At 53.5% G+C, this 27,315-nt stretch overlaps 1 protein-coding gene across 2 annotated transcripts in view; it reads left to right on the forward strand.

Moving 5' to 3' along the window:
• SLC22A15 (solute carrier family 22 member 15) overlaps positions 1–15,755 on the forward strand; it is a 76,382-nt gene extending 60,627 nt beyond the window's left edge. The window contains exons 6-13 of one of the 2 annotated variants that reach the window (XM_069760406.1): positions 3,194–3,323; positions 5,872–6,084; positions 10,690–10,830; positions 10,909–10,994; positions 11,712–11,826; positions 13,183–13,255; positions 13,452–13,643; positions 13,933–15,755. In XM_069760406.1, coding sequence (XP_069616507.1) covers positions 3,194–3,323; positions 5,872–6,084; positions 10,690–10,830; positions 10,909–10,994; positions 11,712–11,826; positions 13,183–13,255; positions 13,452–13,643; positions 13,933–13,983 — 1,001 coding nt within the window. In that variant the 3' untranslated portion in view covers positions 13,984–15,755. Of the gene's footprint in view, positions 1–3,193; positions 3,324–5,871; positions 6,085–10,689; positions 10,831–10,908; positions 10,995–11,711; positions 11,827–13,182; positions 13,256–13,451; positions 13,644–13,932 lie in introns of those variants that run through there. The other variant, XM_069760405.1, reaches the window with a different exon arrangement.
• Positions 15,756–27,315: the final 11,560 nt, after the last annotated feature.

Here is a 27,315-nt window from a genome sequence, read left to right on the forward strand (position 1 = left end):
TACCTGATGTCTGTATCCTGTAGTCGAGCCTCGTGTACCTGATGTCTGTATCCTGTAGTCGAGCCTCGTGTATCTGATGTCTGTATCCTGTAGCCGAGCCTCGTGTACCTGATGTCTGTATCCTGTAGTCGAGCCTCGTGTATCTGATGTCTGTATTCTGTAGCCGAGCCTCGTGTATCTAATGTCTGTATTCTGTACCCGAGCCTCGTGTATCTGATGTCTGTATCCTGTAGCCGAGCCTCGTGTATCTGATGTCTGTATCCTGTAGCCGAGCCTCGTGTACCTGATGTCTGTTTCCTGTAGCCGAGCCTCGTGTATCTGATGTCTGTATCCTGTAGCCGAGCCTCGTGTATCTGATGTCTGTATCCTGTAGCCGAGCCTCGTGTATCTGATATCTGTATCCTGTACCCGAGCCTCGTGTATCTGATGTCTGTATCCTGTAGCCGAGCCTCGTGTACCTGATGTCTGTATCCTGTAGTCGAGCCTCGTGTACCTGATATCTGTATCCTGTAGTCGAGCCTCGTGTATCTAATGTCTGTATTCTGTACCCGAGCCTCGTGTACCTGATGTCTGTATCCTGTAGTCGAGCCTCGTGTACCTGATGTCTGTATCCTGTAGCCGAGCCTCGTGTACCTGATGTCTGTATCCTGTAGTCGAGCCTCGTGTATCTGATGTCTGTATCCTGTAGTCGAGCCTCGTGTACCTGATGTCTGTATCCTGTAGTCGAGCCTCGTGTACCTGATGTCTGTATCCTGTAGCCGAGCCTCGTGTATCTAATGTCTGTATTCTGTACCCGAGCCTCGTGTACCTGATGTCTGTATTCTGTAGTCGAGCCTCGTGTATCTGATGTCTGTATCCTGTAGTCGAGCCTCGTGTATCTAATGTCTGTATCCTGTAGTCGAGCCTCGTGTACCTGATGTCTGTATTCTGTAGTCGAGCCTCGTGTACCTGATGTCTGTATCCTGTAGCCGAGCCTCGTGTATCTAATGTCTGTATCCTGTAGTCGAGCCTCGTGTACCTGATGTCTGTATTCTGTAGTCGAGCCTCGTGTATCTGATGTCTGTATCCTGTAGTCGAGCCTCGTGTACCTGATGTCTGTATTCTGTACCCGAGCCTCGTGTACCTGATATCTGTATCCTGTAGTCGAGCCTCGTGTACCTGATGTCTGTATTCTGTACCCGAGCCTCGTGTACCTGATATCTGTATCCTGTAGTCGAGCCTCGTGTACCTGATGTCTGTATCCTGTAGTCGAGCCTCGTGTACCTGATGTCTGTATTCTGTACCCGAGCCTCGTGTACCTGATGTCTGTATCCTGTAGCCGAGCCTCGTGTACCTGATGTCTGTATCCTGTAGCCGAGCCTCGTGTACCTGATATCTGTATCCTGTACCCGAGCCTCGTGTATCTGATATCTGTATCCTGTAGCCGAGCCTCGTGTATCTGATATCTGTATCCTGTACCCGAGCCTCGTGTATCTGATATCTGTATCCTGTAGCCGAGCCTCGTGTATCTAATGTCTGTATTCTGTACCCGAGCCTCGTGTATCTGATGTCTGTATCCTGTACCCGAGCCTCGTGTATCTGATATCTGTATCCTGTAGCCGAGCCTCGTGTATCTAATGTCTGTATTCTGTACCCGAGCCTCGTGTATCTGATGTCTGTATCCTGTACCCGAGCCTCGTGTACCTGATATCTGTATCCTGTACCCGAGCCTCGTGTATCTGATATCTGTATCCTGTAGCCGAGCCTCGTGTATCTAATGTCTGTATTCTGTACCCGAGCCTCGTGTATCTGATATCTGTATCCTGTAGCCGAGCCTCGTGTATCTGATGTCTGTATCCTGTACCCGAGCCTCGTGTACCTGATGTCTGTATCCTGTAGCCGAGCCTCGTGTACCTGATGTCTGTATTCTGTAGCCGAGCCTCGTGTATCACATGTCTGTATCCTGTAGCCGAGCCTCGTGTATCTGATGTCTGTATCCTGTACCCGAGCCTCGTGTATCTGATGTCTGTATCCTGTAGCCGAGCCTCGTGTACCTGATGTCTGTATCCTGTAGCCGAGCCTCGTGTATCTGATGTCTGTATCCTGTACCCGAGCCTCGTGTACCTGATGTCTGTATCCTGTAGCCGAGCCTCGTGTACCTGATGTCTGTATCCTGTAGCCGAGCCTCGTGTACCTGATGTCTGTATCCTGTACCCGAGCCTCGTGTACCTGATGTCTGTATTCTGTAGCCGAGCCTCGTGTATCTGATGTCTGTATCCTGTAGTCGAGCCTCGTGTATCTGATGTCTGTATCCTGTAGCCGAGCCTCGTGTATCTGATGTCTGTATCCTGTAGCCGAGCCTCGTGTATCTGATATCTGTATCCTGTAGTCGAGCCTCGTGTACCTGATGTCTGTATCCTGTAGCCGAGCCTCGTGTATCTGATGTCTGTATCCTGTAGCCGAGCCTCGTGTACCTGATGTCTGTATCCTGTAGCCGAGCCTCGTGTATCTGATATCTGTATCCTGTAGTCGAGCCTCGTGTACCTGATGTCTGTATCCTGTACCCGAGCCTCGTGTATCTGATGTCTGTATTCTGTAGCCGAGCCTCGTGTACCTGATGTCTGTATCCTGTAGCCGAGCCTCGTGTATCTGATGTCTGTATCCTGTAGCCGAGCCTCGTGTACCTGATGTCTGTATCCTGTACCCGAGCCTCGTGTATCTGATGTCTGTATCCTGTAGCCGAGCCTCGTGTACCTGATGTCTGTATCCTGTACCCGAGCCTCGTGTATCTGATGTCTGTATCCTGTAGCCGAGCCTCGTGTATCTGATGTCTGTATCCTGTAGCCGAGCCTCGTGTACCTGATGTCTGTATCCTGTAGCCGAGCCTCGTGTATCTGATGTCTGTATCCTGTAGCCGAGCCTCGTGTATCTGATGTCTGTATCCTGTAGCCGAGCCTCGTGTACCTGATGTCTGTATCCTGTAGCCGAGCCTCGTGTACCTGATATCTGTATCCTGTAGCCGAGCCTCGTGTACCTGATGTCTGTATCCTGTAGCCGAGCCTCGTGTATCACATGTCTGTATCCTGTAGTCGAGCCTCGTGTACCTGATGTCTGTATCCTGTACCCGAGCCTCGTGTATCTCAGCCCCCTTGTAGACTGTGAATCCCCAGGGCTGCCATGTCCTGACCTCTCTCCCTGCTCTCACTTTCTCCAGGATCTCTGTCCAGTCTGTGTTTTGCGCTGGGCATTGCGCAGTTTGCACTGATCGGATACTTTGTGCGCTGGTGGCGGATCCTGGCACTGGTGGTGAATGTACAAGGAGCGGCCATCTTCCTGCTGTCCCTGTGAGTACTGTCTGCTTGCTGTGTAGTCGGTCTGTGCACACTCCGCTCTTGGTTACTGTTTATCTCTTGTTTGGTCCTTTCATGGTGTCGCTGTGTTTTACGGCTTCCTTGGTGTGGGGTTGGTTTGTTCCTGGCGTGGTTGTGTGCGCTGCACGTTCGGTGTGGGGTTGGTTTGTTCCTGGCGTGGTTGTGTGCTTTGCACGCTCGGTGTGGGGTTGGTTTGTTCCTGGCGTGGTTGTGTGCTCTGCACGCTCGGTGGTGGGTTGGTTTGTTCATGGCGTGGTTGTCTGCGCTGCACGCTCGGTGTGGGGTTGGTTTGTTCCTGGCGTGGTTGTGTGCTCTGCACGCTCGGTGTGGGGTTGGTTTGTTCATGGCGTGGTGGTGTGCTCTGCTCGCTCGGTGTGGGGTTGGTTTGTTCATGGCGTGGTGGTGTGCTATGCTCGCTCGGTGGTGGGTTGGTTTGTTCCTGGCGTGGTTGTGTGCTCTGCTCGCTCGGTGTGGGGTTGGTTTGTTCCTGGCGTGGTTGTGTGTGCTGCACGCTCGATGTGGGGTTGGTTTGTTCCTGGCGTGGTTGTGTGTGCTGCACGCTCGGTGGTGGGTTGGTTTGTTCCTGGCGTGGTTGTGTGTGCTGCACGATCGGTGGTGGGTTGGTTTGTTCCTGGCGTGGTTGTGTGTGCTGCACGATCGGTGGGGGGTTGGTTTGTTCCTGGCGTGGTTGTGTGCGCTGCACGCTCGGTGGTGGGTTGGTTTGTTCCTGGCGTGGTTGTGTGTGCTGCACGATCGGTGGTGGGTTGGTTTGTTCCTGGCGTGGTTGTGTGCTTTGCACGCTCGGTGTGGGGTTGGTTTGTTCCTGGCGTGGTTGTGTGCTCTGCACGCTCGGTGTGGGGTTGGTTTGTTCATGGCGTGGTTGTCTGCGCTGCACGCTCGGTGTGGGGTTGGTTTGTTCATGGCGTGGTGGTGTGCTCTGCACGCTCGGTGTGGGGTTGGTTTGTTCTTGGCGTGGTTGTGTGCTCTGCACACTCGGTGTGGGGTTGGTTTGTTCATGGCGTGGTGGTGTGCTCTGCTCGCTTGGTGTGGGGTTGGTTTGTTCATGGCGTGGGGTGTGCTCTGCTCGCTTGGTGTGGGGTTGGTTTGTTCCTGGTGTGGTGGTGTGCTATGCTCGCTCGGTGGTGGGTTGGTTTGTTCCTGGCGTGGTGGTGTGCTCTGCTCGCTTGGTGTGGGGTTGGTTTGTTCCTGGCGTGGTTGTGTGTGCTGCACGCTCGATGTGGGGTTGGTTTGTTCCTGGCGTGGTTGTGTGTGCTGCACGCTCGGTGGTGGGTTGGTTTGTTCCTGGCGTGGTTGTGTGTGCTGCACGATCGGTGGGGGGTTGGTTTGTTCCTGGCGTGGTTGTGTGTGCTGCACGCTCGATGTGGGGTTGGTTTGTTCCTGGCGTGGTTGTGTGTGCTGCATTCTCGGTGGTGGGTTGGTTTGTTCCTGGCGTGGTTGTGTGTGCTGCACGATCGGTGGTGGGTTGGTTTGTTCCTGGCGTGGTTGTGTGCGCTGCACGCTCGGTGGGGGGTTGGTTTGTTCCTGGCGTGGTTGTGTGTGCTGCACGATCGGTGGTGGGTTGGTTTGTTCCTGGCGTGGTTGTGTGTGCTGCACGATCGGTGGGGGGTTGGTTTGTTCCTGGCGTGGTTGTGTGTGCTGCACGATCGGTGGGGGGTTGGTTTGTTCCTGGCGTGGTTGTGTGTGCTGCACGATCGGTGGGGGGTTGGTTTGTTCCTGGCGTGGTTGTGTGTGCTGCACGATCGGTGGGGGGTTGGTTTGTTCCTGGCGTGGTTGTGTGTGCTGCACGATCGGTGGTGGGTTGGTTTGTTCCTGGCGTGGTTGTGTGTGCTGCACGATCGGTGGGGGGTTGGTTTGTTCCTGGCGTGGTTGTGTGTGCTGCACGATCGGTGGGGGGTTGGTTTGTTCCTGGCGTGGTTGTGTGTGCTGCACGATCGGTGGGGGGTTGGTTTGTTCCTGGCGTGGTTGTGTGTGCTGCACGCTCGATGTGGGGTTGGTTTGTTCCTGGCGTGGTTGTGTGTGCTGCATTCTCGGTGGTGGGTTGGTTTGTTCCTGGCGTGGTTGTGTGTGCTGCACGATCGGTGGTGGGTTGGTTTGTTCCTGGCGTGGTTGTGTGCGCTGCACGCTCGGTGGGGGGTTGGTTTGTTCCTGGCGTGGTTGTGTGTGCTGCACGATCGGTGGTGGGTTGGTTTGTTCCTGGCGTGGTTGTGTGTGCTGCACAATCGGTGGGGGGTTGGTTTGTTCCTGGCGTGGTTGTGTGTGCTGCACGATCGGTGGGGGGTTGGTTTGTTCCTGGCGTGGTTGTGTGTGCTGCACGATCGGTGGGGGGTTGGTTTGTTCCTGGCGTGGTTGTGTGTGCTGCACGATCGGTGGGGGGTTGGTTTGTTCCTGGCGTGGTTGTGTGTGCTGCACGCTCGGTGTGGGGTTGGTTTGTTCCTGGCGTGGTTGTGTGTGCTGCACGCTCAGTGTGGGGTTGGTTTGATCATGTTGTTGCTGTGGGTAGGTGGATCCCGGAGTCTCCACGCTGGCTGTACACTCAAGGCCACCTCCATAAAGCTCAGGATGCGCTGCTCTACCTGGGACGCTGGAATTGCTCCAAGCCCAAGCCGTTTTCACTGACCCCCCGAGAGAAGGAGTCTGCCCCACAGGGTAACATTGTCAGCATCTGTCGCAATGCGGTGCTGCGACGCCGTACGCTGCTCATGATGTGGGCATGGTAAGTTCTGCAGTGTATGAGGAGGCATGCATGTTGCGGGAGCGCTGTGTGGGTGGGGGAGAGCGTGGACCGTGGTGCTGGAGCTCTGCGGAGGGGAGGTCTGTAGCGGGGGCTGTGTGGGGGTAGCTCTGTAGCCCGGAGGTCTATTGAGGGGGAGCTCTGTAGCGGGGGCTGTGTGGGGGGGAGCTCTGTAGCCCGGAGGTCTATAGCGGGGGAGCTCTGTAGCGGGGGCTGTGTGGGGGTGGCTCTGTAGCCCGGAGGTCTATAACGGGGTAGCTCTGGAGGGGAGCTCTGTAGCGGGGGCTTTATGGGGGTGGCTCTGTAGCCCGGAGGTCTATAGCGGGGTAGCTCTGTGGAGGGGAGCTCTGTAGCGGGGGCTGTGTGGGAGTAGCTCTGTAGCCCGGAGGTCTATAGCGGGGTAGCTCTGTGGAGGGGAGCTCTGTAGCGGGGGCTGTGTGGGAAGGAGCTCTGTAGCCCGGAGGTCTATAGCGGGGTAGCTCTGTGGAGGGGAGCTCTGTAGCGGGGGCTGTGTGGGGGTAGCTCTGTAGCCCGGAGGTCTATAGCGAGGGAGCTCTGTAACGGGGGCTGTGTGGGGGGCGCTCTGTAGCCCGGAGGTCTATAGCGGGGTAGCTCTATGGAGGGGAGCTCTGTAGCGGGGGCTGTGTGGAGGTAGCTCTGTAGCCCGGAGGTCTATAGCGGGGTAGCTCTATGGAGGGGAGCTCTGTAGCGGGGGCTGTGTGGGGGGCGCTCTGTAGCCCGGAGGTCTATAGCGAGGGCGCTCTGTAACGGGGGCTGTGTGGGGGTAGCTCTGTAGCCCGGAGGTCTATAGCGGGGTAGCTCTATGGAGGGGAGCTCTGTAGCGGGGGCTGTGTGGAGGTAGCTCTGTAGCCCGGAGGTCTATAGCGGGGTAGCTCTGTGGAGGGGAGCTCTGTAGCGGGGGCTGTGTGGGGGTAGCTCTGTAGCCCGGAGGTCTATAGCGGGGTAGCTCTATGGAGGGGAGCTCTGTAGCGGGGGCTGTGTGGGGGGAGCTCTGTAGCCCGGAGGTCTATAGCGGGGTAGCTCTATAGAGGGGAGCTCTGTAGCGGGGGCTGTGTGGAGGTAGCTCTGTAGCCCGGAGGTCTATAGCGGGGTAGCTCTGTGGAGGGGAGCTCTGTAGCGGGGGCTGTGTGGGGGTGGCTCTGTAGCCCAGAGGTCTATAGCGGGGTAGCTCTGTAGCGTGGGCTGTGTGGGGGTGGCTCTGTAGCCCGGAGGTCTATAGCGGGGTAGCTCTGTGGAGGGGAGCTCTGTAGCGGGGGCTGTGTGGGGTGGCTCTGTAGCCCGGAGGTCTATAGCGGGGTAGCTCTGTGGAGGGGAGCTCTGTAGCGGGGGCTGTGTGGGGGTGGCTCTGTAGCCCAGAGGTCTATAGCGGGGTAGCTCTGTGGAGGGTAGCTCTGTAGCGGGGGCTGTGTGGGGGTAGCTCTGTAGCCCAGAGGTCTATAGGAGGGGAGCGATGTAGCGGGGGCTGTGTGGGGGTAGCTCTGTAGCCCGGAGGTCTATAGGAGGGGAGCGATGCAGCGGGGGCTGTGTGGGGGTGGCTCTGTAGCCCAGAGGTCTATAGCGGGGTAGCTCTGTAGCGTAGGCTGTGTGGGGGTGGCTCTGTAGCCCGGAGGTCTATAGCGGGGTAGCTCTGTAGCCGGGGCTGTGTGGGGGTGGCTCTGTTGCCCGGAGGTCTATAGCGGGGTAGCTCTGTGGAGGGGAGCTCTGTAGCGGGGGCTGTGTGGGGTGGCTCTGTAGCCCGTAGGTCTATAGCGGGGGAGCTCTGTAGCGGGGGCTGTGTGGGGGTGGCTCTGTTGCCCGGAGGTCTATAGCGGGGTAGCTCTGTGGAGGGGAGCTCTGTAGCGGGGGCTGTGTGGGGGTGGCTCTGTAGCCCAGAGGTCTATAGCGGGGTAGCTCTGTGGAGGGTAGCTCTGTAGCGGGGGCTGTGTGGGGTGGCTCTGTAGCCCGGAGGTCTATAGGAGGGGAGCGATGCAGCGGGGGCTGTGTGGGGGTGGCTCTGTAGCCCAGAGGTCTATAGCGGGGTAGCTCTGTAGCGTGGGCTGTGTGGGGGTGGCTCTGTAGCCCGGAGGTCTATAGCGGGGTAGCTCTGTGGAGGGGAGCTCTGTAGCGGGGGCTGTGTGGGGTGGCTCTGTAGCCCGGAGGTCTATAGCGGGGTAGCTCTGTGGAGGGGAGCTCTGTAGCGGGGGCTGTGTGGGGGTGGCTCTGTAGCCCAGAGGTCTATAGCGGGGTAGCTCTGTGGAGGGTAGCTCTGTAGCGGGGGCTGTGTGGGGGTAGCTCTGTAGCCCAGAGGTCTATAGGAGGGGAGCGATGTAGCGGGGGCTGTGTGGGGGTAGCTCTGTAGCCCGGAGGTCTATAGGAGGGGAGCGATGCAGCGGGGGCTGTGTGGGGGTGGCTCTGTAGCCCAGAGGTCTATAGCGGGGTAGCTCTGTAGCGTAGGCTGTGTGGGGGTGGCTCTGTAGCTCGGAGGTCTATAGCGGGGTAGCTCTGTAGCCGGGGCTGTGTGGGGGTGGCTCTGTTGCCCGGAGGTCTATAGCGGGGTAGCTCTGTGGAGGGGAGCTCTGTAGCGGGGGCTGTGTGGGGTGGCTCTGTAGCCCGTAGGTCTATAGCGGGGGAGCTCTGTAGCGGGAGCTGTGTGGGGGTGGCTCTGTTGCACGGAGGTCTATAGCGGGGTAGCTCTGTGGAGGGGAGCTCTGTAGCGGGGGCTGTGTGGGGTGGCTCTGTAGCCCGGAGGTCTATAGCGGGGGAGCTCTATAGCGGGGGCTGTGTGGGGGTGGCTCTGTAGCCCGGAGGTCTATAGCGGGGTAGCTCTGTGGAGGGGAGCTCTGTAGCGGGGGCTGTGTGGGGTGGCTCTGTAGCCCGGAGGTCTATAGCGGGGAAGCTCTGTAGCGGGGGCTGTGTGGGGGTGGCTCTGTAGCCCGGAGGTCTATAGCGGGGGAGCTCTGTAGCCGGGGCTGTGTGGGGGTGGCTCTGTTGCCCGGAGGTCTATAGCGGGGTAGCTCTGTGGAGGGGAGCTCTGTAGCGGGGGCTGTGTGGGGTGGCTCTGTAGCCCGGAGGTCTATAGCGGGGAAGCTCTGTAGCGGGGGCTGTGTTGGGGTGGCTCTGTAGCCCGGAGGTCTATAGCGGGGGAGCTCTATAGCGGGGGCTGTGTGGGGGTGGCTCTGTAGCCCGGAGGTCTATAGCGAGGTAGCTCTGTGGAGGGGAGCGATGTAGCGGGGGCTGTGTGGGGTGGCTCTGTAGCCCGGAGGTCTATAGCGGGGTAGCTCTGTGGAGGGGAGCTCTGTAGCGGGGGCTGTGTGGGGTGGCTCTGTAGCCCGGAGGTCTATAGCGGGGGAGCTCTATAGTGGGGGCTGTGTGGGGGTGGCTCTGTAGCCCGGAGGTCTATAGCGGGGTAGCTCTGTGGAGGGGAGCTCTGTAGCGGGGGCTGTGTGGGGTGGCTCTGTAGCCCGGAGGTCTATAGCGGGGGAGCTCTATAGCGGGGGCTGTGTGGGGGTGGCTCTGTAGCCCGGAGGTCTATAGCGGGGTAGCTCTGTGGAGGGGAGCTCTGTAGCGGGGGCTGTGTGGGGTGGCTCTGTAGCCCGGAGGTCTATAGCGGGGGAGCTCTATAGCGGGGGCTGTGGGGGTGGCTCTGTAGCCCGGAGGTCTATAGCGGGGTAGCTCTGTGGAGGGGAGCTCTGTAGCGGGGGCTGTGTGGGGTGGCTCTGTAGCCCGGAGGTCTATAGCGGGGGAGCTCTATAGCGGGGGCTGTGTGGGGGTGGCTCTGTAGCCCGGAGGTCTATAGCGGGGTAGCTCTGTGGAGGGGAGCTCTGTAGCGGGGGCTGTGTGGGGTGGCTCTGTAGCCCGGAGGTCTATAGCGGGGAAGCTCTGTAGCGGGGGCTGTGTGGGGGTGGCTCTGTAGCCCGGAGGTCTATAGCGGGGAAGCTCTGTAGCGGGGGCTGTGTGGGGTGGCTCTGTAGCCCGGAGGTCTATAGCGGGGGAGCTCTATAGCGGGGGCTGTGTGGGGGTGGCTCTGTAGCCCGGAGGTCTATAGCGGGGTAGCTCTGTGGAGGGGAGCGATGTAGCGGGGGCTGTGTGGGGTGGCTCTGTATCGCGGAGGTCTATAGCGGGGTAGCTCTGTGGAGGGGAGCTCTGTAGCGGGGGCTGTGTAGGGTGGCTCTGTAGCGCGGAGGTCTATAGCGGGGTAGCTCTGTGGAGGGGAGCTCTGTAGCGGGGGCTGTGTAGGGTGGCTCTGTAGCCCGGAGGTCTATAGCGGGGTAGCTCTGTGGAGGGGAGCGATGTAGCGGGGGCTGTGTGGGGTGGCTCTGTAGCGCGGAGGTCTATAGCGGGGTAGCTCTGTGGAGGGGAGCTCTGTAGCGGGGGCTGTGTAGGGTGGCTCTGTAGCGCGGAGGTCTATAGCGGGGTAGCTCTGTGGAGGGGAGCTCTGTAGCGGGGGCTGTGTAGGGTGGCTCTGTAGCCCGGAGGTCTATAGCGGGGTAGCTCTGTGGAGGGGAGCGATGTAGCGGGGGCTGTGTGGGGTGGCTCTGTAGCGCGGAGGTCTGCAGCGACCCCCTCCACATAACTGCCGTGTGTCAGGTTTGTCTGCAGCCTGGTGTATTACGGACTGACCCTCGGCACCGGAGACCTGGGAGGAAATGTTTACTTTAATCTTGCGCTGTCCGGCCTCGCCGAGGTGCCGGCGTATCCACTGTGCATGTATCTGATCAATCACAGGAGGTGGGTGCTGAGTACTGGGAACGAGTGGCGGGTGCAGGGTGGGGTGAGGCCACTATCACGTCACTTTATGTCTTGCAGTTTTGGTCGGAGAAGATCTCTCTGTGGCTTTTTGAGTCTTGCTGGAGCCGCGTGTCTAATCATTATCGCCGTACCCAAGCCAAAAGGTACAAGGTCCCGCACCGCGTACTGCCCCCTGCATCACTGTGCAGAGATATTTATGGCTGTATGTACCCCCTGATCACCAGGGACCTGTCGCTGTATATCCCCCTGATCACCAGGGATCTGTTGCTGTATATCCCCCTGATCACCAGGGACCTGTCGCTGTATATCCCCCTGATCACCAGGGATCTGTTGCTGTATATCCCCCTGATCACCAGGGACCTGTCGCTGTATATCCCCCTGATCACCAGGGATCTGTTGCTGTATATCCCCCTGATCACCAGGGATCGGTTGCTGTATATCCCCCTGATCACCAGGGATCTGTTGCTGTATATCCCCCTGATCACCAGGGATCTGTCGCTGTATATCCCCCTGATCACCAGGGATCGGTTGCTGTATAGCCCCCAGATTACCATTTATTTGTCTCTGTATGTACCGTTGATCAATATGGATCAGGCACTATGGATACCGCTGATCACTATGGATCGTGCACTATAGATACCGCTGATCACCAGGGATCTGTCGCTGTATATCCCCCTGATCACCAGGGATCGGTTGCTGTATAGCCCCCAGATTACCATTTATTTGTCTCTGTATGTACTGCTGATCACTATGGATCGGGCACTATAGATACCGCTGATCACTATGGATCGGGCACTGTATGTACCGCTGATCACCAATGACTGACCGCTGTACACACTCTGTCTGTTTTCTGTCTGCAGGCCCGCTGCGCTGGGTAAACAGCCGGACGTTGTCTCTGCTGGGGAAGCTTTGTATCAGTGCCTCCTTCAACATCGTGTATATCTACACCTCAGAGCTTTATCCCACCACGGTCAGGTAAGGCCCCGCCACGGTAAGGTCGAGTTAGGTTGGTCCCCCCTGCCACAGTCAGGTTAGGTTAGGTAGGGTCCCCCTTCACCCCTGCCACAGTCTAGTTAGTTAGGGCCCCTCGTCAGTCTGGTTAGGTAGGGCCTCCCCACCCCAACCACCACAGTCTGGTCTGGTAGGGCCCTCCAACTCACCACCACATTCTGGTCAGGTAGGGTCCTCCTCCTCCTCAGTCTGGTCAGGTAAAGCCCCCCTTCACCCCCGCCACAGTCAGGTCAGGTAGGGCCCCTACTCCCCTGCCACGGTCTGGTCAGGTAAGCTCCTCCCTCCTATGTCACAGGTCAGATAGGGCCCACCCCCTCCGCAGTCTGGATCAGATAGGGCCCACCCCCGCCACAGTCTGGATCAGATAGGGCCCACCCCCTCCGCAGTCTGGATCAGATAGGGCCCACCCCCGCCACAGTCTGGATCAGATAGGGCCCACCCCCGCCACAGTCTGGATCAGATAGGGCCCACCCCCGCCACAGTCTGGATCAGATAGGGCCCACCCCCGCCACAGTCTGGATCAGATAGGGCCCACCCCCGCCACAGTGTGGATCAGATAGGGCCCACCCCCGCCACAGTCTGGATCAGATGGGGCCCACCCCTGCCAGTCTAGATCAGATAGGGCCCACCCCCGCCAGTCTAGATCAGATGGGGCCCACCCCTGCCAGTCTAGATCAGATGGGGCCCACCCCTGCCAGTCTAGATCAGATAGGGCCCACCCCTGCCAGTCTGGATCAGATAGGGCCCACCCCCGCCAGTCTAGATCAGATAGGGCCCACGCCTGCCAGTCTGGATCAGATAGGGCCCACCCCCGCCAGTCTAGATCAGATAGGGCCCACCCCCGCCAGTCTAGATCAGATGGGGCCCACCCCCGCCAGTCTAGATCAGATGGGGCCCACCCCTGCCAGTCTGGATCAGATAGGGCCCACCCCCGCCAGTCTGGATCAGATAGGGCCCACCCCCGCCAGTCTAGATCAGATGGGGCCCACCCCCGCCAGTCTAGATCAGATGGGGCCCACCCCTGCCAGTCTGGATCAGATAGGGCCCACCCCCGCCAGTCTGGATCAGATAGGGCCCACCCCCGCCAGTCTAGATCAGATAGGGCCCACCCCCGCCAGTCTAGATCAGATAGGGCCCACCCCCGCCAGTCTAGATCAGATAGGGCCCACCCCCGCCACAGTCTGGATCAGATAGGGCCCACCCCCGCCACAGTCTGGATCAGATAGGGCCCACCCCCGCCACAGTTTGTTCAGGTACTGCCCCACTCCCGGGGGATTATGGGATGTTTGTTCCAGATGTGTGATTTCTTCTGGTTTTCAGGAGTCGGGGAATGGGCGTCTGCTCCATGTTCTCTCGAGTCGGTGGAATCATCGCTCCGTTCGTTCCAGGCCTGGTACGTCCGTCACTTCTTATGTATTCTGTCCTGACCCCTGTACAGAGGGGGCTGCGCCAGACACTGAGCCCACAGACCCCACACTGTAGACTATAACAGACCTCCTATCCCTCCATTTATACCGGAGACCTCGTGGTGTTCAGGCCTCTGGGGCTCTTTGCTGTCAGCCACTGAGTGTTCAGATCTTTCTCCACAGCGCTCGGTCCAGTGGTCTCTCCCGTACGTTGTGTTTGGTCTCTCGGGGGTCAGCGCCGGTCTCCTCAGCCTCCTATTACCGGAGACATTGAACTGTCCGCTGCCAGAGACGCTGTGTGACCTGCAGATGTCCACGTACCGCCGCCTGGCCGTGGAGGAGGAGTCATGTCTGCTGAGCGAGGATGCCGCACAGGTCAGAGGATCATGGGTAACAGTTACCGCAAGCCCCGCCCCAGGGTGGAGCTCAGTGATAATCTGTGGAGGCTGCCATGACAGGGTGCAGACGTTACATCCCATCATGCTCTGCTATTACCTATCATGGGGGGTTGGGCCAGTCGGATCACAGATGGGAGGGGGATTCCCCGGGTATGGGGGATGTTTCTGAGTAAAAGGGGCATGGCTCCATGGTAGTTTGACAGGTGATGGGCGGGGGTCTCGAGGGGCCTCCACACACTGCTCTTATTTCTTCATTGTCTCTCCAGGGTGAGGCGGGGGCCGCTGCCATCTCCAGTGAAGAAGAAGAAGAACTCTGAGCACAAGGGTCCAGACGACCGGACCCAAGAGGAAGAAACACTGTGGCTACACGCCACCAGACTCGGGGAGGAAGCTCTGTGGCGGCAGGCCAACGGACCCGGGGAAGAAGAACTCTGGCTGCAGGCCAACGGACCCAGAGAGGAAGAACTCTGGCTGCAGGCCAACGGACCCAGAGAGGAAGAACTCTGGCTGCAGGTCAACGAACCCAGAGAGGAAGAACTCTGGCTGCAGGTCAACGAACCCAGAGAGGAAGAACTCTGGCTGCAGGCCAACGGACCCAGAGAGGAAGAACTCTGGCTGCAGGCCAACGGACCCAGAGAGGAAGAACTCTGGCTGCAGGTCAACGAACCCAGAGAGGAAGAACTCTGGCTGCAGGCCAACGGACCCAGAGAGGAAGAACTCTGGCTGCAGGCCAACGGGCCCAGAGAGGAAGAACTCTGGCTGCAGGTCAACGAACCCAGAGAGGAAGAACTCTGGCTGCAGGTCAACGGACCCAGAGAGGAAGAACTCTGGCTGCAGGCCAACGGACCCAGAGAGGAAGAACTCTGGCTGCAGGTCAACGGACCCAGAGAGGAAGAACTCTGGCTGCAGGTCAACGAACCCAGAGAGGAAGAACTCTGGCTGCAGGCCAACGGACCCAGAGAGGAAGAACTCTGGCTGCAGGCCAACGGGCCCAGAGAGGAAGAACTCTGGCTGCAGGTCAACGAACCCAGAGAGGAAGAACTCTGGCTGCAGGCCAACGGACCCAGAGAGGAAGAACTCTGGCTGCAGGTCAACGAACCCAGAGAGGAAGAACTCTGGCTGCAGGCCAACGGACCCAGAGAGGAAGAACTCTGGCTGCAGGTCAACGAACCCAGAGAGGAAGAACTCTGGCTGCACGCCAACGGACCCAGAGAGGAAGAACTCTGGCTGCACGCCAACGGACCCAGAGAGGAAGAACTCTGGCTGCAGGCCAACAGACTCGGGGAGGAAGAACTCTGGCTGCAGGTCAACGAACCCAGAGAGGAAGAACTCTGGCTGCAGGCCAACGGACTCGGGGAGGAAGAACTCTGGCTGCAGGTCAACGAACCCAGAGAGGAAGAACTCTGGCTGCACGCCAACGGACCCAGAGAGGAAGAACTCTGGCTGCAGGCCAACAGACTCGGGGAGGAAGAACTCTGGCTGCAGGTCAACGAACCCAGAGAGGAAGAACTCTGGCTGCAGGCCAACGGACTCGGGGAGGAAGAACTCTGGCTGCAGGCCAACGAACCCAGAGAGGAAGAACTCTGGCTGCAGGCCAACGAACCCAGAGAGGAAGAACTCTGGCTGCAGGCCAACGAACCCAGAAAGGAAGAACTCTGGCTGCACGCCAACGGACTCGGGGAGGAAGAACTCGGGCTGCACGCCAACGGACTCAGGAAGGAAGCATTGTGGCTGCACGCCACTGGACCAGGAGAGGAAGAACTCTGGTCTCATGCTGCCGGACCCCTGGAGGGAGAACTCTGGCCACCCGCCACCTGATCCCATAATATTCCAGCAGAACGAAACTATAGGGGAAGGGTCCGGTGTGCTGGTGGCAGTGGGGTCCCCCAGAAGCCTGTGCCTTCGCACTTCATTGCGGCTGCCGGCTTGCCTGTGTTGGCGTGCACTTTGCCCGCAGTGCGGCCTGTGGGGCGTGCGAGGCGCTGCTGCTCCTACAGGTGTCATGGGGCCGGACAAGAAGGACTTTTACTATTTGTTTTATGTGGACTCCTCTGTAGTTTTTTCCCATATAAAGTGCTGATGTGAAACATGTGAGCGTCCCCGGGGCTGCTGTACTGGTAATCCATATCACGGGGGGCCGGGAGTGACCCACATACCAGGGACTGACAGGGATGAGAGGAGGCTCACACGATGTGCTGGGGGAGGCTGGAAACGCCGCGCTCGGGTCGCTCCCTTCCTGACGGAGGATGTCTCCTCTTCTCCATGGTCACGACTGCAGTTTATAGTCCACGTCTGCGAGTTGTGGAGTGTCCTGTGTCCATAGCGGCGCTCTCCCCTCCATAAATGCCAGTGTAATTCACACCTTTTAGTGGATGGCTGTGGTCGCCTCCAGTCCATGGCGGTCAGCCCCTCACCTGTCATTCCCTCTACACCAGGAGTCCGTGTCAAAAAGCAGCAAAATCTGTTGCGACTGTGAATTCTGTAGCTCTTGGGCTACGACAATGAGGCGCTTCACAAACAACACAGCAATGCGCCAAATTCATGGGGAATAAATGTGGCGTGTGATACCCCGGGACATTATGGATCCAAACCGGCACCTGGTCTGGACACCAGAACAGTACGGACGAGGCCGGTATTAGGCGTCATGTTGGGAGGCAGGAGGCGATTTGGTATCTTCTGGAGCTGCCATTTTCTGTAGCGAAGCCAGATGTTCACAGCCCGTTTCAGCCTTTGAGGACCCACCAGCCATGTGTGATTATGTACCCCGGCGCTTATCGGGAGGAGGATCAGCGTGATGGTCTCACACCCGGAGGACCCCTGTAGAGCTCGGTTTTCAGCAGCTATTTTAACTATTTTTTTGTTGTCTTTTGTTGAATCTTTTAGGCATCTGTCTGCAATCCTGTCAATGTTGTTTGAGATTAGGTCCCAATTCCCCCAGAGCGGCGTTTTGTGCTCCAGTCTTAACCCCTTTACCCCCAAGGGTGGTTTGCACGTCAATGACCGGGCCAATTTTTACAATTCTGACCACTGTCCCTTTATGAGGTTATAACTCTGGAACGCTTCAATGGATCCTGGTGATTCTGACATTGTTTTCTCGTGACATATTGTACTTCATGACAATGGTAAAAATTCTTTGATAGTACCTGCGTTTATTTGTGAAAAAAACGGAAATTTGGCGAAAATTATGAAAATTTCGCAATTTTCCAACTTTGAATTTTTATGCAATTAAATCACAGAGATATGTCACACAAAATACTTAATAAGTAACATTTCCCACATGTCTACTTTACATCAGCACAATTTTGGAACCAAAATTTTTTTTTGTTAGGGAGTTATAAGGGTTAAAAGTTGACCAGCAATTTCTCATTTCTACAACACCATTTTATTTTAGGGACCACATCTCATTTGAAGTCATTTTGAGGGGTCTATATGATAGAAAATACCCAAGTGTGACACCATTCTAAAAACTACACCCCTCAAGGTGCTCAAAACCATATTCAAGAAGTTTATTAACCCTTCTGGTGCTTCACAGGAATTTTTTGAATGTTTAAATAAAAATGAACATTTAACTTTTTTTCACAAAAAATTTAATTCAGCTCCAATTTGTTTTATTTTACCAAGGGTAACAGGAGAAAATGGACCCCAAACATTGTTGTACAATTTGTCCTGAGTACACCGATACCCCATATGTGGGGGTAAACCACTGTTTGGGCGCATGGCAGAGCTCGGAAGCGAAGGAGTGCCATTTGACTTTTCAATGCAAAATTGACTGGAATTGAGATGGGACGCCATGTTTCGTTTGGAGAGCCCCTGATGTGGCTAAACATTGAAACCCCCCACAAGTGACACCATTTTGGAAAGTAGACCCCCTAAGGAACTTATCTAGAGGTGTGGTGAGCACTTTGACCCACCAAGTGCTTCACAGAAGTTTATAATGCAGAGCCGTAAAAATAAAACAAAATTTTTTCCCACAAAAATTATTTTTTTAGCCCCCAGTTTTGTATTTTCCTGAGGGTAACAGGAGAAATTGGACCCCAAAATTTGTTGCCCAATTTGTCCTGAGTGCGATGATACACCATATGTGGGGGGAACCACTGTTTGGGCACATGGGAGGGCTTAGAAGGGAAGGAGTGCCATTTGAATGCAGACTTAAGGTACCGTCACACTTAGCGACGCTGCAGCGATACCGACAACGATCCGGATCGCTGCAGCGTCGCTGTTTGGTCGCTGGAGAGCTGTCACACAGACCGCTCTCCAGCGACCAACAATGCCGGTAACCAGGGTAAACATCAGGTTACTAAGCGCAGGGCCGCGCTTAGTAACCCGATGTTTACCCTGGTTACCAGCGTAAAAAAACAAACAGTACATACTTACATTCAGCTGTCTGTCCCTTGCCGTCTGGTTCCTGCACTGACTGCTGGCCGTAAAGTGAAAGCACAGCACAGCGGTGAGTCACACAGCGGTGACTCACCGCTGTGGCTGTGCTCTGCTTTCACTTTATGGCCAGCAGTCAGTGCAGGAACCAGACGGCAAGGGACAGACAGCTGAATGTAAGTATGTACTGTTTGTTTTTTTACGCTGGTAACCAGGGTAAACATCGGGTTACTAAGCGCGGCCCTGCGCTTAGTTACCCGATGTTTACCCTGGTTACCAGTGAAGACATCGCTGAATCGGTGTCACACACGCCGATTCAGCGATGTCTACGGGGAGTCCAGCGACGAAATAAAGTTCTGGACTTTCTTCCCCGACCAGCGATCTCCCAGCAGGGGCCTGATCGCTGCTGCCTGTCACACTGGACGATATCTGCTAGCAAGGACGCTGCAACGTCACGGATCGCTAGCGATATCGTCTAGTGTGACAGTACCTTTAGATGGAATGGTCTGCAGGTGTCACATTGCGTTTGCAGAGCCCCTAATGTACCTAAACAGCAGAAACCCCCCACAAGTGACACCATTTTGGAAAGTAGACCCCCTTAGGAACTTATCTAGATGTGTGCTGAGCGCTTTGACCCACCAAGGGCTTCACAGAAGTTTATAATGGAGAGCCGTAAAAATAAAACAAAAATTTTTTCCCACAAAAATTATTTTTTAGCCCCCCAGTTTTGTATTTTCCCGAGGGTAACAGGAGAAATTCGACCCCACAATTTGTTGTCCAATTTGTCCTGAGTGCGCTGATACCCCATATGTGGGGGGGAACCACTGTTTGGGCGCATGGGAGGGCTCGGAAGGGAAGGAGCTCCATTTGGAATGAGGACTTAGATGGAATGGTCTGCAGGTGTCACATTGCATTTGCAGAGCCCCTAATGTACCTAAATAGTAGAAACCTCCCACAAGTGACACCATTTTGGAAACTAGACCCCCTAAGGAACTCATCTAGATGTGTTGTGATAGCTTTGAACCCCCAAGTGTTTCACTACAGTTTGTAACGCAGAGCCGTGAAAATTAAAAAAAAAAATCTTTCCCCCCAAAATTATTTTTTAGCCCCCAGTTTTGTATTTTCCCGAGGGTAAGAGGAGAAATTCGACCCCAAAAGTTGTTGTCCAATTTGTCCTGAGTACGCTGATACCCCGTATGTTGGGGGAAACCACCGTTTGAGCGCATGGCAGAGCTCGGAAGGGAAGGAGCGCCATTTGGAATGCAGACTTAGATGGAATGGTCTGCAGACATCACATTGCGTTTGCAGAACCCCTAATGTACCTAAACAGTAGAAACCCCCCACAAGTGACCCCGTATTGGAAACTAGACCCCCCAGGGAACTAATCTAGATGTGTTGTGAGAACTTTGAACCCCCAAGTGTTTCACTACAGTTTATAACGCAGAGCCGTGAAAATAAAAAATCTTTTTTTTTTCCCACAAAAAATATGTTTTAGCCCCGAGTTTTGTATTTTCCCAAGGGTAACAGGAGAAATTGGACCCAAAAAGTTGTTGTCCTATTTGTCCTGAGTACGCTGATACCCCATATGTGAGGGTAAACCCCTGTTTGGGCACACAGGAGAGCTCGGAAGGGAAGGAGCACTGTTTTACTTTTTCAACGCAGAATTGGCTGGAATTGAGATCGGACGCCATGTCGCGTTTGGAGAGCCCCTGATGTGCCGAAACAGTGGAAACCCCCAATTATAACTGAAACCCTAATCCAAACACACCCCTAACCCTAATCCCAACAGTAACCCTAACCACACCTCTAACCCTGACACACCCCTAACCCTAATCCCAACCCTATTCCCAACCGTAAATGTAATCTAAACCCTAACCGTAACTTTAGCCCCAACCCAAACTGTAGCCCTAACCCTAGCCCTAACCCTAGCCCTAACCCTAGCCCTAATGGGAAAATGGAAATAAATACATTTTTTTTATTTTTCCTTAACTAAGGGGGTGATGAAGGGGGGTTTGATTTACTTTTATAGCGGGTTTTTTAGCGGATTTTTATGATTGGCAGCCGTCACACACTGAAAGACGCTTTTTATTGCAAAAAATATTTTTTGCGTTACCACATTTTGAGAGCTATAATTTTTCTATATTTTGGTCCACAGAGTCATGTGAGGTCTTGTTTTTTGCGGGACGAGTTGACGTTTTTATTGGTAACATTTTCGGGCACGTGACATTTTTTGATCGCTTTTTATTCCGATTTTTGTGAGGCAGAATGACCAAAAACCAGCTATTCATGAATTTCTTTTGGGGGAGGCGTTTATACCGTTCCGCGTTTGGTAAAATTGATAAAGCAGTTTTATTCTTCGGGTCAGTACGATTACAGCGACACCTCATTTATATCATTTTTTTATGTTTTGGCGCTTTTATACGATAAAAACTATTTTATAGAAAAAATATTTATTTTGGCATCGCTTTATTCTCAGGACTATAACTTTTTATTTTTTTGCTGATGATGCTGTATGGCGGCTCGTTTTTTGCGGGACAAGATGACGTTTTCAGCGGTACCATGGTTATTTATATCTGTCTTTTTGATTGCGTGTTATTCCACTTTTTGTTCGGTGGTATGATAATAAAGCGTTGTTTTTTGCCTCGTTTTTTTTTTTTTTTTTCTTACGGTGTTTACTGAAGGGGTTAACTAGTGGGCCAGTTTTATAGGTCGGGCCGTTACGGACGCGGCGATACTAAATATGTGTACATTTATTGTTTTTTTTTAATTTAGATAAAGAAATGTATTTATGGGAATAATATATATATTTTTTTTTTTCATTATTTTGGAATATTTTTTTTAATTTTTTTTTACACGTTTGAAAATTTTTTTTTTTACTTTTTTACTTTGTCCCAGGGGGGGACATCACAGATCAGTGATCTGACAGTGTGCACAGCACTCTGTCAGATCACTGATCTGACATGCAGCGCTGCAGGCTTCACAGTGCCTGCTCTGAGCAGGCTCTGTGAAGCCACCTCCCTCCCTGCAGGACCCGGATTCCGCGGCCATCTTGGATCCGGGGCTCGAGCAGGGAGGGAGGGAGGTAAGACCCTCGCAGCAATGCGATCACATCGCGTTGCTGCGGGGGGCTCAGGGAAGCCCGCAGGGAGCCCCCTCCCTGCGCGGTGCTTCCCTGCACCGCCGGCACATCGCGATCATCTTTGATCGCGGTGTGCCAGGGGTTAATGTGCCGGGGGCGGTCCGTGACCGCTCCTGGCATATAGTGCCGGATGTCAGCTGCGATAAACAGCTGACACCCGGCCGCGATCGGCGGCGCTCCCCCCGTGAGCGCCGCCGATCGCGCTGGACGTACTATCCCGTCCATGGTCATAGGGGCCCACCCCACATGGACGGGATAGTACGTCCCATGTCAGAAAGGGGTTAATGAAGAGTGCGCTGGAGGGACCTATTAATTAATGGACTAATCAGAGAATTTGGCGCATTTTTCAACTGGCGTCTGCCACTATGGATTGTGACGCCAGTCAGAAGCTGGGGTTCATCTCTGCAGCGACTTATGCCCCTCTTTTTCGGTAGATGACGACGACTGTAAACAAATAAAGGGAAAACAAGCAGGGAAAAGTGTATTTAAATGTTTGGCTGCCATGATGCACAGCGCACCTGTGCTTGGTTTGGACAGTCATTCTCTGCTGATAAAGTCCCTTTGATGAGCACTGAATAAATCCCAGAATAGAATCTTGGGAATATAAATGAGGAACAATCAATTCATAAAGGGGTTGACCACTACTGGACATCTCCAGCTTAGTCTCTTCAGGACCCCATATAGTATAACAGCCCACACTCGCGTCTGGCAGCAGCACCATTGTTCACTGTTAGTGACATGATTGTTCCCGCCGGTGACGGCAGCCGCTCTTCAGCCGCAGCCATTACTATTTGGTCCTAGCAGACGACTGTTAGGTATGATATTAAGGAGCTGCAGCCAAAAAGCAGCCGTTGATAGGCTGCGCCCAGCAGCTACCACAAGTCTCGTCACTGCCAGGATCAGTGGCTGTTGTGAATTCTGTGGCTGAATTCACTCCTGTGGTCACAAGTGGTACTGCAGCTTCTGAGCTTCCTCCCTCAGGTGTTCTGGTGAGCTCGTTGACTGCTTCATTACTTAACTCCGCCTGATGCTGCTATCCTTGCTCCTTGTCAATGTTTCAGTGTTGGATCTGAGCTTCTCCTGTTTGTTCCTGTGACCTGCTGCTCTGTATAGCTAAGTGCTTTTTGCTTTTTTTGTTGCTTTTTTTCTGTCCAGCTTGTCTTTTGTTTTGCTGGAAGCTCTGAGACGCAAAGGGTGTACCGCCGTGCCGTTAGTTCGGCACGGTGGGTTTTTTTTGCCCCCTTTGCGTGGTTTTGCTTTACGGTTTTTTGTAGACTGCAAAGTTCGCTTTACTGTCCTCGCTCTGTCCTAGAATATCGGGCCCCACTTTGCTGAATCTATTTCATCCCTACGTTTTGTCTTTTCATCTTACTCACAGTCATTATATGTGGGGGGCTGCCTTTTCCTTTGGGGTATTTCTCTGGGGCAAGTCAGGCCTATTTTTCTATCTTCAGGCTAGCTAGTTTCTTAGGCTGTGCCGAGTTGCCTAGGTAGTTGTTAGGCGCAATCCACAGCCGCTTTTAGTTGTGTTTAGGATAGGATCAGGTGTGCAGTCTACAGAGTTTCCACGTCTCAGAGCTCGTTCTTGTATTTTTGGGTATTTGTCAGATCACTGTGTGCGCTCTGATCGCTAAGCACACTGTTTCTGGATTGCCTTCATAACACCTGTCATTAGCAAACATAACAGTACAAGGAGCCAAACTAATGATTCTCAATAGAGGGAAAGAAAAAGTTTTGACATCATTTTTTTTTTTTTTTTTTTTTCTGCTCTGTGTTCACTTTTTTTTTTTCCCCTAGACATTTGGGTGATTCTGGACACAGGTGTGGACATGGATATTCAGGGTCTGTGCTCTTCAATGGATAATCTCGTTATAAATGTACAAAAAATGCAAGATACTATTGATCAGAAATCTATGTTAGAACCAAGAATTCCTATTCCTGATTTGTTTTTTGGAGATAGAACTAAGTTTCTAAGTTTCAAAAATAATTGTAAGCTATTTCTGGCCTTGAAACCTCATTCTTCTGGTAATCCTATTCAACAGGTTTTGATTATTATTTCTTTTTTGCGCGGCGACCCTCAAGACTGGGCATTTTCTCTTGCGCCAGGAGACCCTGCATTGAGTAGTGTCGATGCGTTTTTCCTGGCGCTCGGATTGCTGTACGATGAGCCTAATTCAGTGGATCAGGCTGAGAAAAATTTGCTGGCTTTGTGCCAGGGTCAGGATGATATAGAAGTATATTGTCAGAAATTTAGGAAATGGTCAGTACTCACTCAGTGGAATGAATCTGCGCTGGCAGCTTTGTTCAGAAAGGGTCTCTCTGAGGCTCTTAAGGATGTCATGGTGGGATTTCCTATGCCTGCTGGTTTGAATGAGTCTTTGTCTTTGGCCATTCAGATCGGTCGACGCTTGCGCGAGCGTAAATCTGTGCACCATTTGGCGGTACTGCCTGAGGTTAAACCTGAGCCTATGCAGTGCGATAGGACTATGACTAGAGTTGAACGGCAGGAATACAGACGTCTGAATGGTCTGTGTTTCTACTGTGGTGATTCCACTCATGCTATTTCTGATTGTCCTAAGCGCACTAAGCGGTCCGCTAGGTCTGCCGTCATTGGTACTGTACAGTCCAAATTCCTTCTGTCCGTTACCTTGATATGCTCTTTGTCGTCGTTTTCTGTCATGGCGTTTGTGGATTCAGGCGCTGCCCTGAATCTGATGGATTTGGATTATGCTAAACGTTGTGGGTTTTTCTTGGAGCCTTTGCGGTGTCCTATTCCATTGAGAGGAATTGATGCTACACCTTTGGCCAAGAATAAACCTCAATACTGGACCCAGCTGACCATGTGCATGGCTCCTGCACATCAGGAAGTTATTCGCTTTCTGGTGTTGCATAATCTGCATGATGTGGTCGTGTTGGGGTTGCCATGGCTACAAACCCATAATCCAGTATTGGATTGGAATTCCATGTCGGTATCCAGCTGGGGTTGTCAGGGGGTACATGGTGATGTTCCATTTTTGTCGATTTCGTCATCCACCCCTTCTGAGGTCCCAGAGTTCTTGTCTGATTATCAGGATGTATTTGAAGAGCCCAAGTCCGATGCTCTACCTCCGCATAGGGATTGTGATTGTGCTATCAATTTGATTCCTGGTAGTAAATTCCCTAAAGGTCGATTATTTAATTTATCCGTGCCCGAACACGCCGCTATGCGCAGTTATGTGAAGGAATCCCTGGAGAAGGGACATATTCGCCCATCGTCATCACCACTGGGAGCAGGGTTCTTCTTTGTAGCCAAGAAGGATGGTTCGCTGAGACCGTGTATTGATTACCGCCTTCTTAATAAGATCACTGTTAAATTTCAGTATCCCTTGCCATTGTTATCTGACTTGTTTGCTCGGATTAAGGGGGCTAGTTGGTTCACTAAGATAGATCTTCGTGGTGCGTATAATCTGGTGAGAATCAGGCAAGGAGATGAATGGAAAACTGCATTCAATACGCCCGAGGGTCATTTTGAGTATCTAGTGATGCTGTTCGGACTTGCCAATGCTCCATCTGTGTTTCAGTCTTTTATGCATGACATCTTCCGTGAGTATCTGGATAAATTCCTGATTGTTTACTTGGATGACATTTTGATCTTCTCAGATGATTGGGAGTCTCATGTGAAGCAGGTCAGAATGGTTTTTCAGGTCCTGCGTGCTAACTCTTTGTTTGTGAAGGGATCAAAGTGTCTCTTCGGTGTGCAGAAAGTTTCATTTTTGGGGTTCATCTTTACCCCTTCTACTATCGAGATGGATCCAGTTAAGGTCCAAGCCATCCAGGATTGGATTCAGCCGACATCTCTGAAAAGTCTGCAAAAGTTCCTGGGCTTTGCTAATTTTTATCGTCGCTTCATCTGTAATTTTTCTAGCATTGCCAAACCACTGACCGATTTGACCAAGAAGGGTGCTGATTTGGTTAATTGGTCTTCTGCTGCTGTGGAAGCTTTTCAGGAGTTGAAGCGTCGTTTTTGTTCTGCCCCTGTGTTGTGTCAGCCAGATGTTTCTCTTCCGTTCCAGGTCGAGGTTGATGCTTCTGAGATTGGAGCAGGGGCGGTTTTGTCACAGAGAGGTTCTGATTGCTCAGTGATGAAACCATGTGCTTTCTTTTCCAGGAAGTTTTCGCCCGCTGAGCGTAATTATGATGTGGGCAATCGAGAGTTGCTGGCCATGAAGTGGGCATTCGAGGAGTGGCGTCATTGGCTTGAAGGAGCTAAGCATCGCGTGGTGGTATTGACTGATCATAAGAACTTGACTTATCTCGAGTCTGCCAAGCGCTTGAATCCTAGACAGGCCCGTTGGTCGTTATTTTTTGCCCGCTTCGACTTTGTGATTTCGTACCTTCCGGGCTCTAAAAATGTGAAGGCGGATGCTCTGTCTAGGAGTTTTGTGCCCGACTCTCCGGGTTTATCTGAGCCAGCGGGTATCCTCAAGGAAGGAGTCATTGTGTCTGCCATCTCCCCTGATTTGCGGCGGGTGCTGCAAAAATTTCAGGCGAATAAACCTGATCGTTGTCCAGCAGAGAAACTGTTCGTCCCTGATAGGTGGACTAATAAACTTATCTCTGAACTTCATTGTTCGGTGTTGGCTGGTCATCCTGGAATCTTTGGTACCAGAGAGTTAGTGGCTAGATCCTTCTGGTGGCCATCTCTGTCACGGGATGTACGTACTTTTGTGCAGTCCTGTGGGATTTGTGCTAGGGCTAAGCCCTGCTGTTCTCGTGCCAGTGGGTTGCTTTTGCCCTTGCCGGTCCCAAAGAGGCCTTGGACACATATTTCGATGGATTTCATTTCTGACCTTCCCGTTTCTCAAAAGATGTCAGTCATTTGGGTGGTCTGTGATCGCTTTTCTAAAATGGTCCATCTGGTGCCCTTGGCTAAATTGCCTTCCTCCTCTGATTTGGTACCTTTGTTCTTTCAGCATGTGGTTCGGTTGCATGGCATTCCTGAGAATATTGTTTCTGACAGAGGTTCCCAGTTTGTTTCAAGGTTTTGGCGAGCCTTTTGTGGTAGGATGGGCATTGACCTATCCTTTTCCTCGGCTTTCCATCCTCAGACTAATGGCCAGACCGAACGAACCAATCAGACCTTGGAAACATATCTGAGATGTTTTGTTTCTGCAGACCAGGATGATTGGGTGTCCTTTTTGCCGTTGGCTGAGTTCGCCCTTAATAATCGGGCCAGCTCGGCTACCTTGGTTTCTCCATTTTTTTGCAATTCTGGGTTCCATCCTCGTTTCTCTTCAGGACAGGTTGAGTCTTCGGACTGTCCTGGTGTGGATTCTGTGGTGGATAGGTTGCAGCAGATCTGGACTCAGGTAGTGGACAATTTGATCTTGTCCCAGGAGAAAGCTCAACTTTTCGCTAATCGCAGACGCCGTGTGGGTCCCCGACTTCATGTTGGGGATCTGGTTTGGTTATCTTCTCGTCATATTCCTATGAAGGTTTCCTCTCCTAAATTTAAACCTCGTTTTATTGGTCCGTATAGGATTTCTGAGGTTCTCAATCCTGTGTCTTTTCGTTTGACCCTCCCAGACTCCTTTTCCATACATAATGTATTCCATAGGTCGTTGTTGCGGAGATACGTGGCACCTATGGTTCCATCTGTTGAGCCTCCTGCCCCGGTTTTGGTGGAGGGGGAATTGGAGTATATTGTGGAGAAGATTTTGGATTCTCGTGTTTCTAGACGGAAACTCCAGTATCTGGTTAAATGGAAGGGTTATGCTCAGGAAGATAATTCCTGGGTTTTTGCCTCTGATGTTCATGCTTCCGATCTTGTTCGTGCCTTTCATGCGGCTCATCCTGGTCGGCCTGGGGGCTCTGGTGAGGGTTCGGTGACCCCTCCTCAAGGGGGGGGTACTGTTGTGAATTCTGTGGCTGAATTCACTCCTGTGGTCACAAGTGGTACTGCAGCTTCTGAGCTTCCTTCCTCAGGTGTTCTGGTGAGCTCGTTAACTGCTTCATTACTTAACTCCGCCTGATGCTGCTATCCTTGCTCCTTGTCAATGTTTCACTGTTGGATCTGAGCTTCTCCTGATTGTTCCTGTGACCTGCTGCTCTGTATAGCTAAGTGCTTTTTGCTTTTTTGTTGCTTTTTTTCTGTCCA

Source organism: Ranitomeya imitator, chromosome 3 (assembly GCF_032444005.1).
Source record: "Ranitomeya imitator isolate aRanImi1 chromosome 3, aRanImi1.pri, whole genome shotgun sequence".
NCBI lineage: Eukaryota > Metazoa > Chordata > Amphibia > Anura > Dendrobatidae > Ranitomeya > Ranitomeya imitator.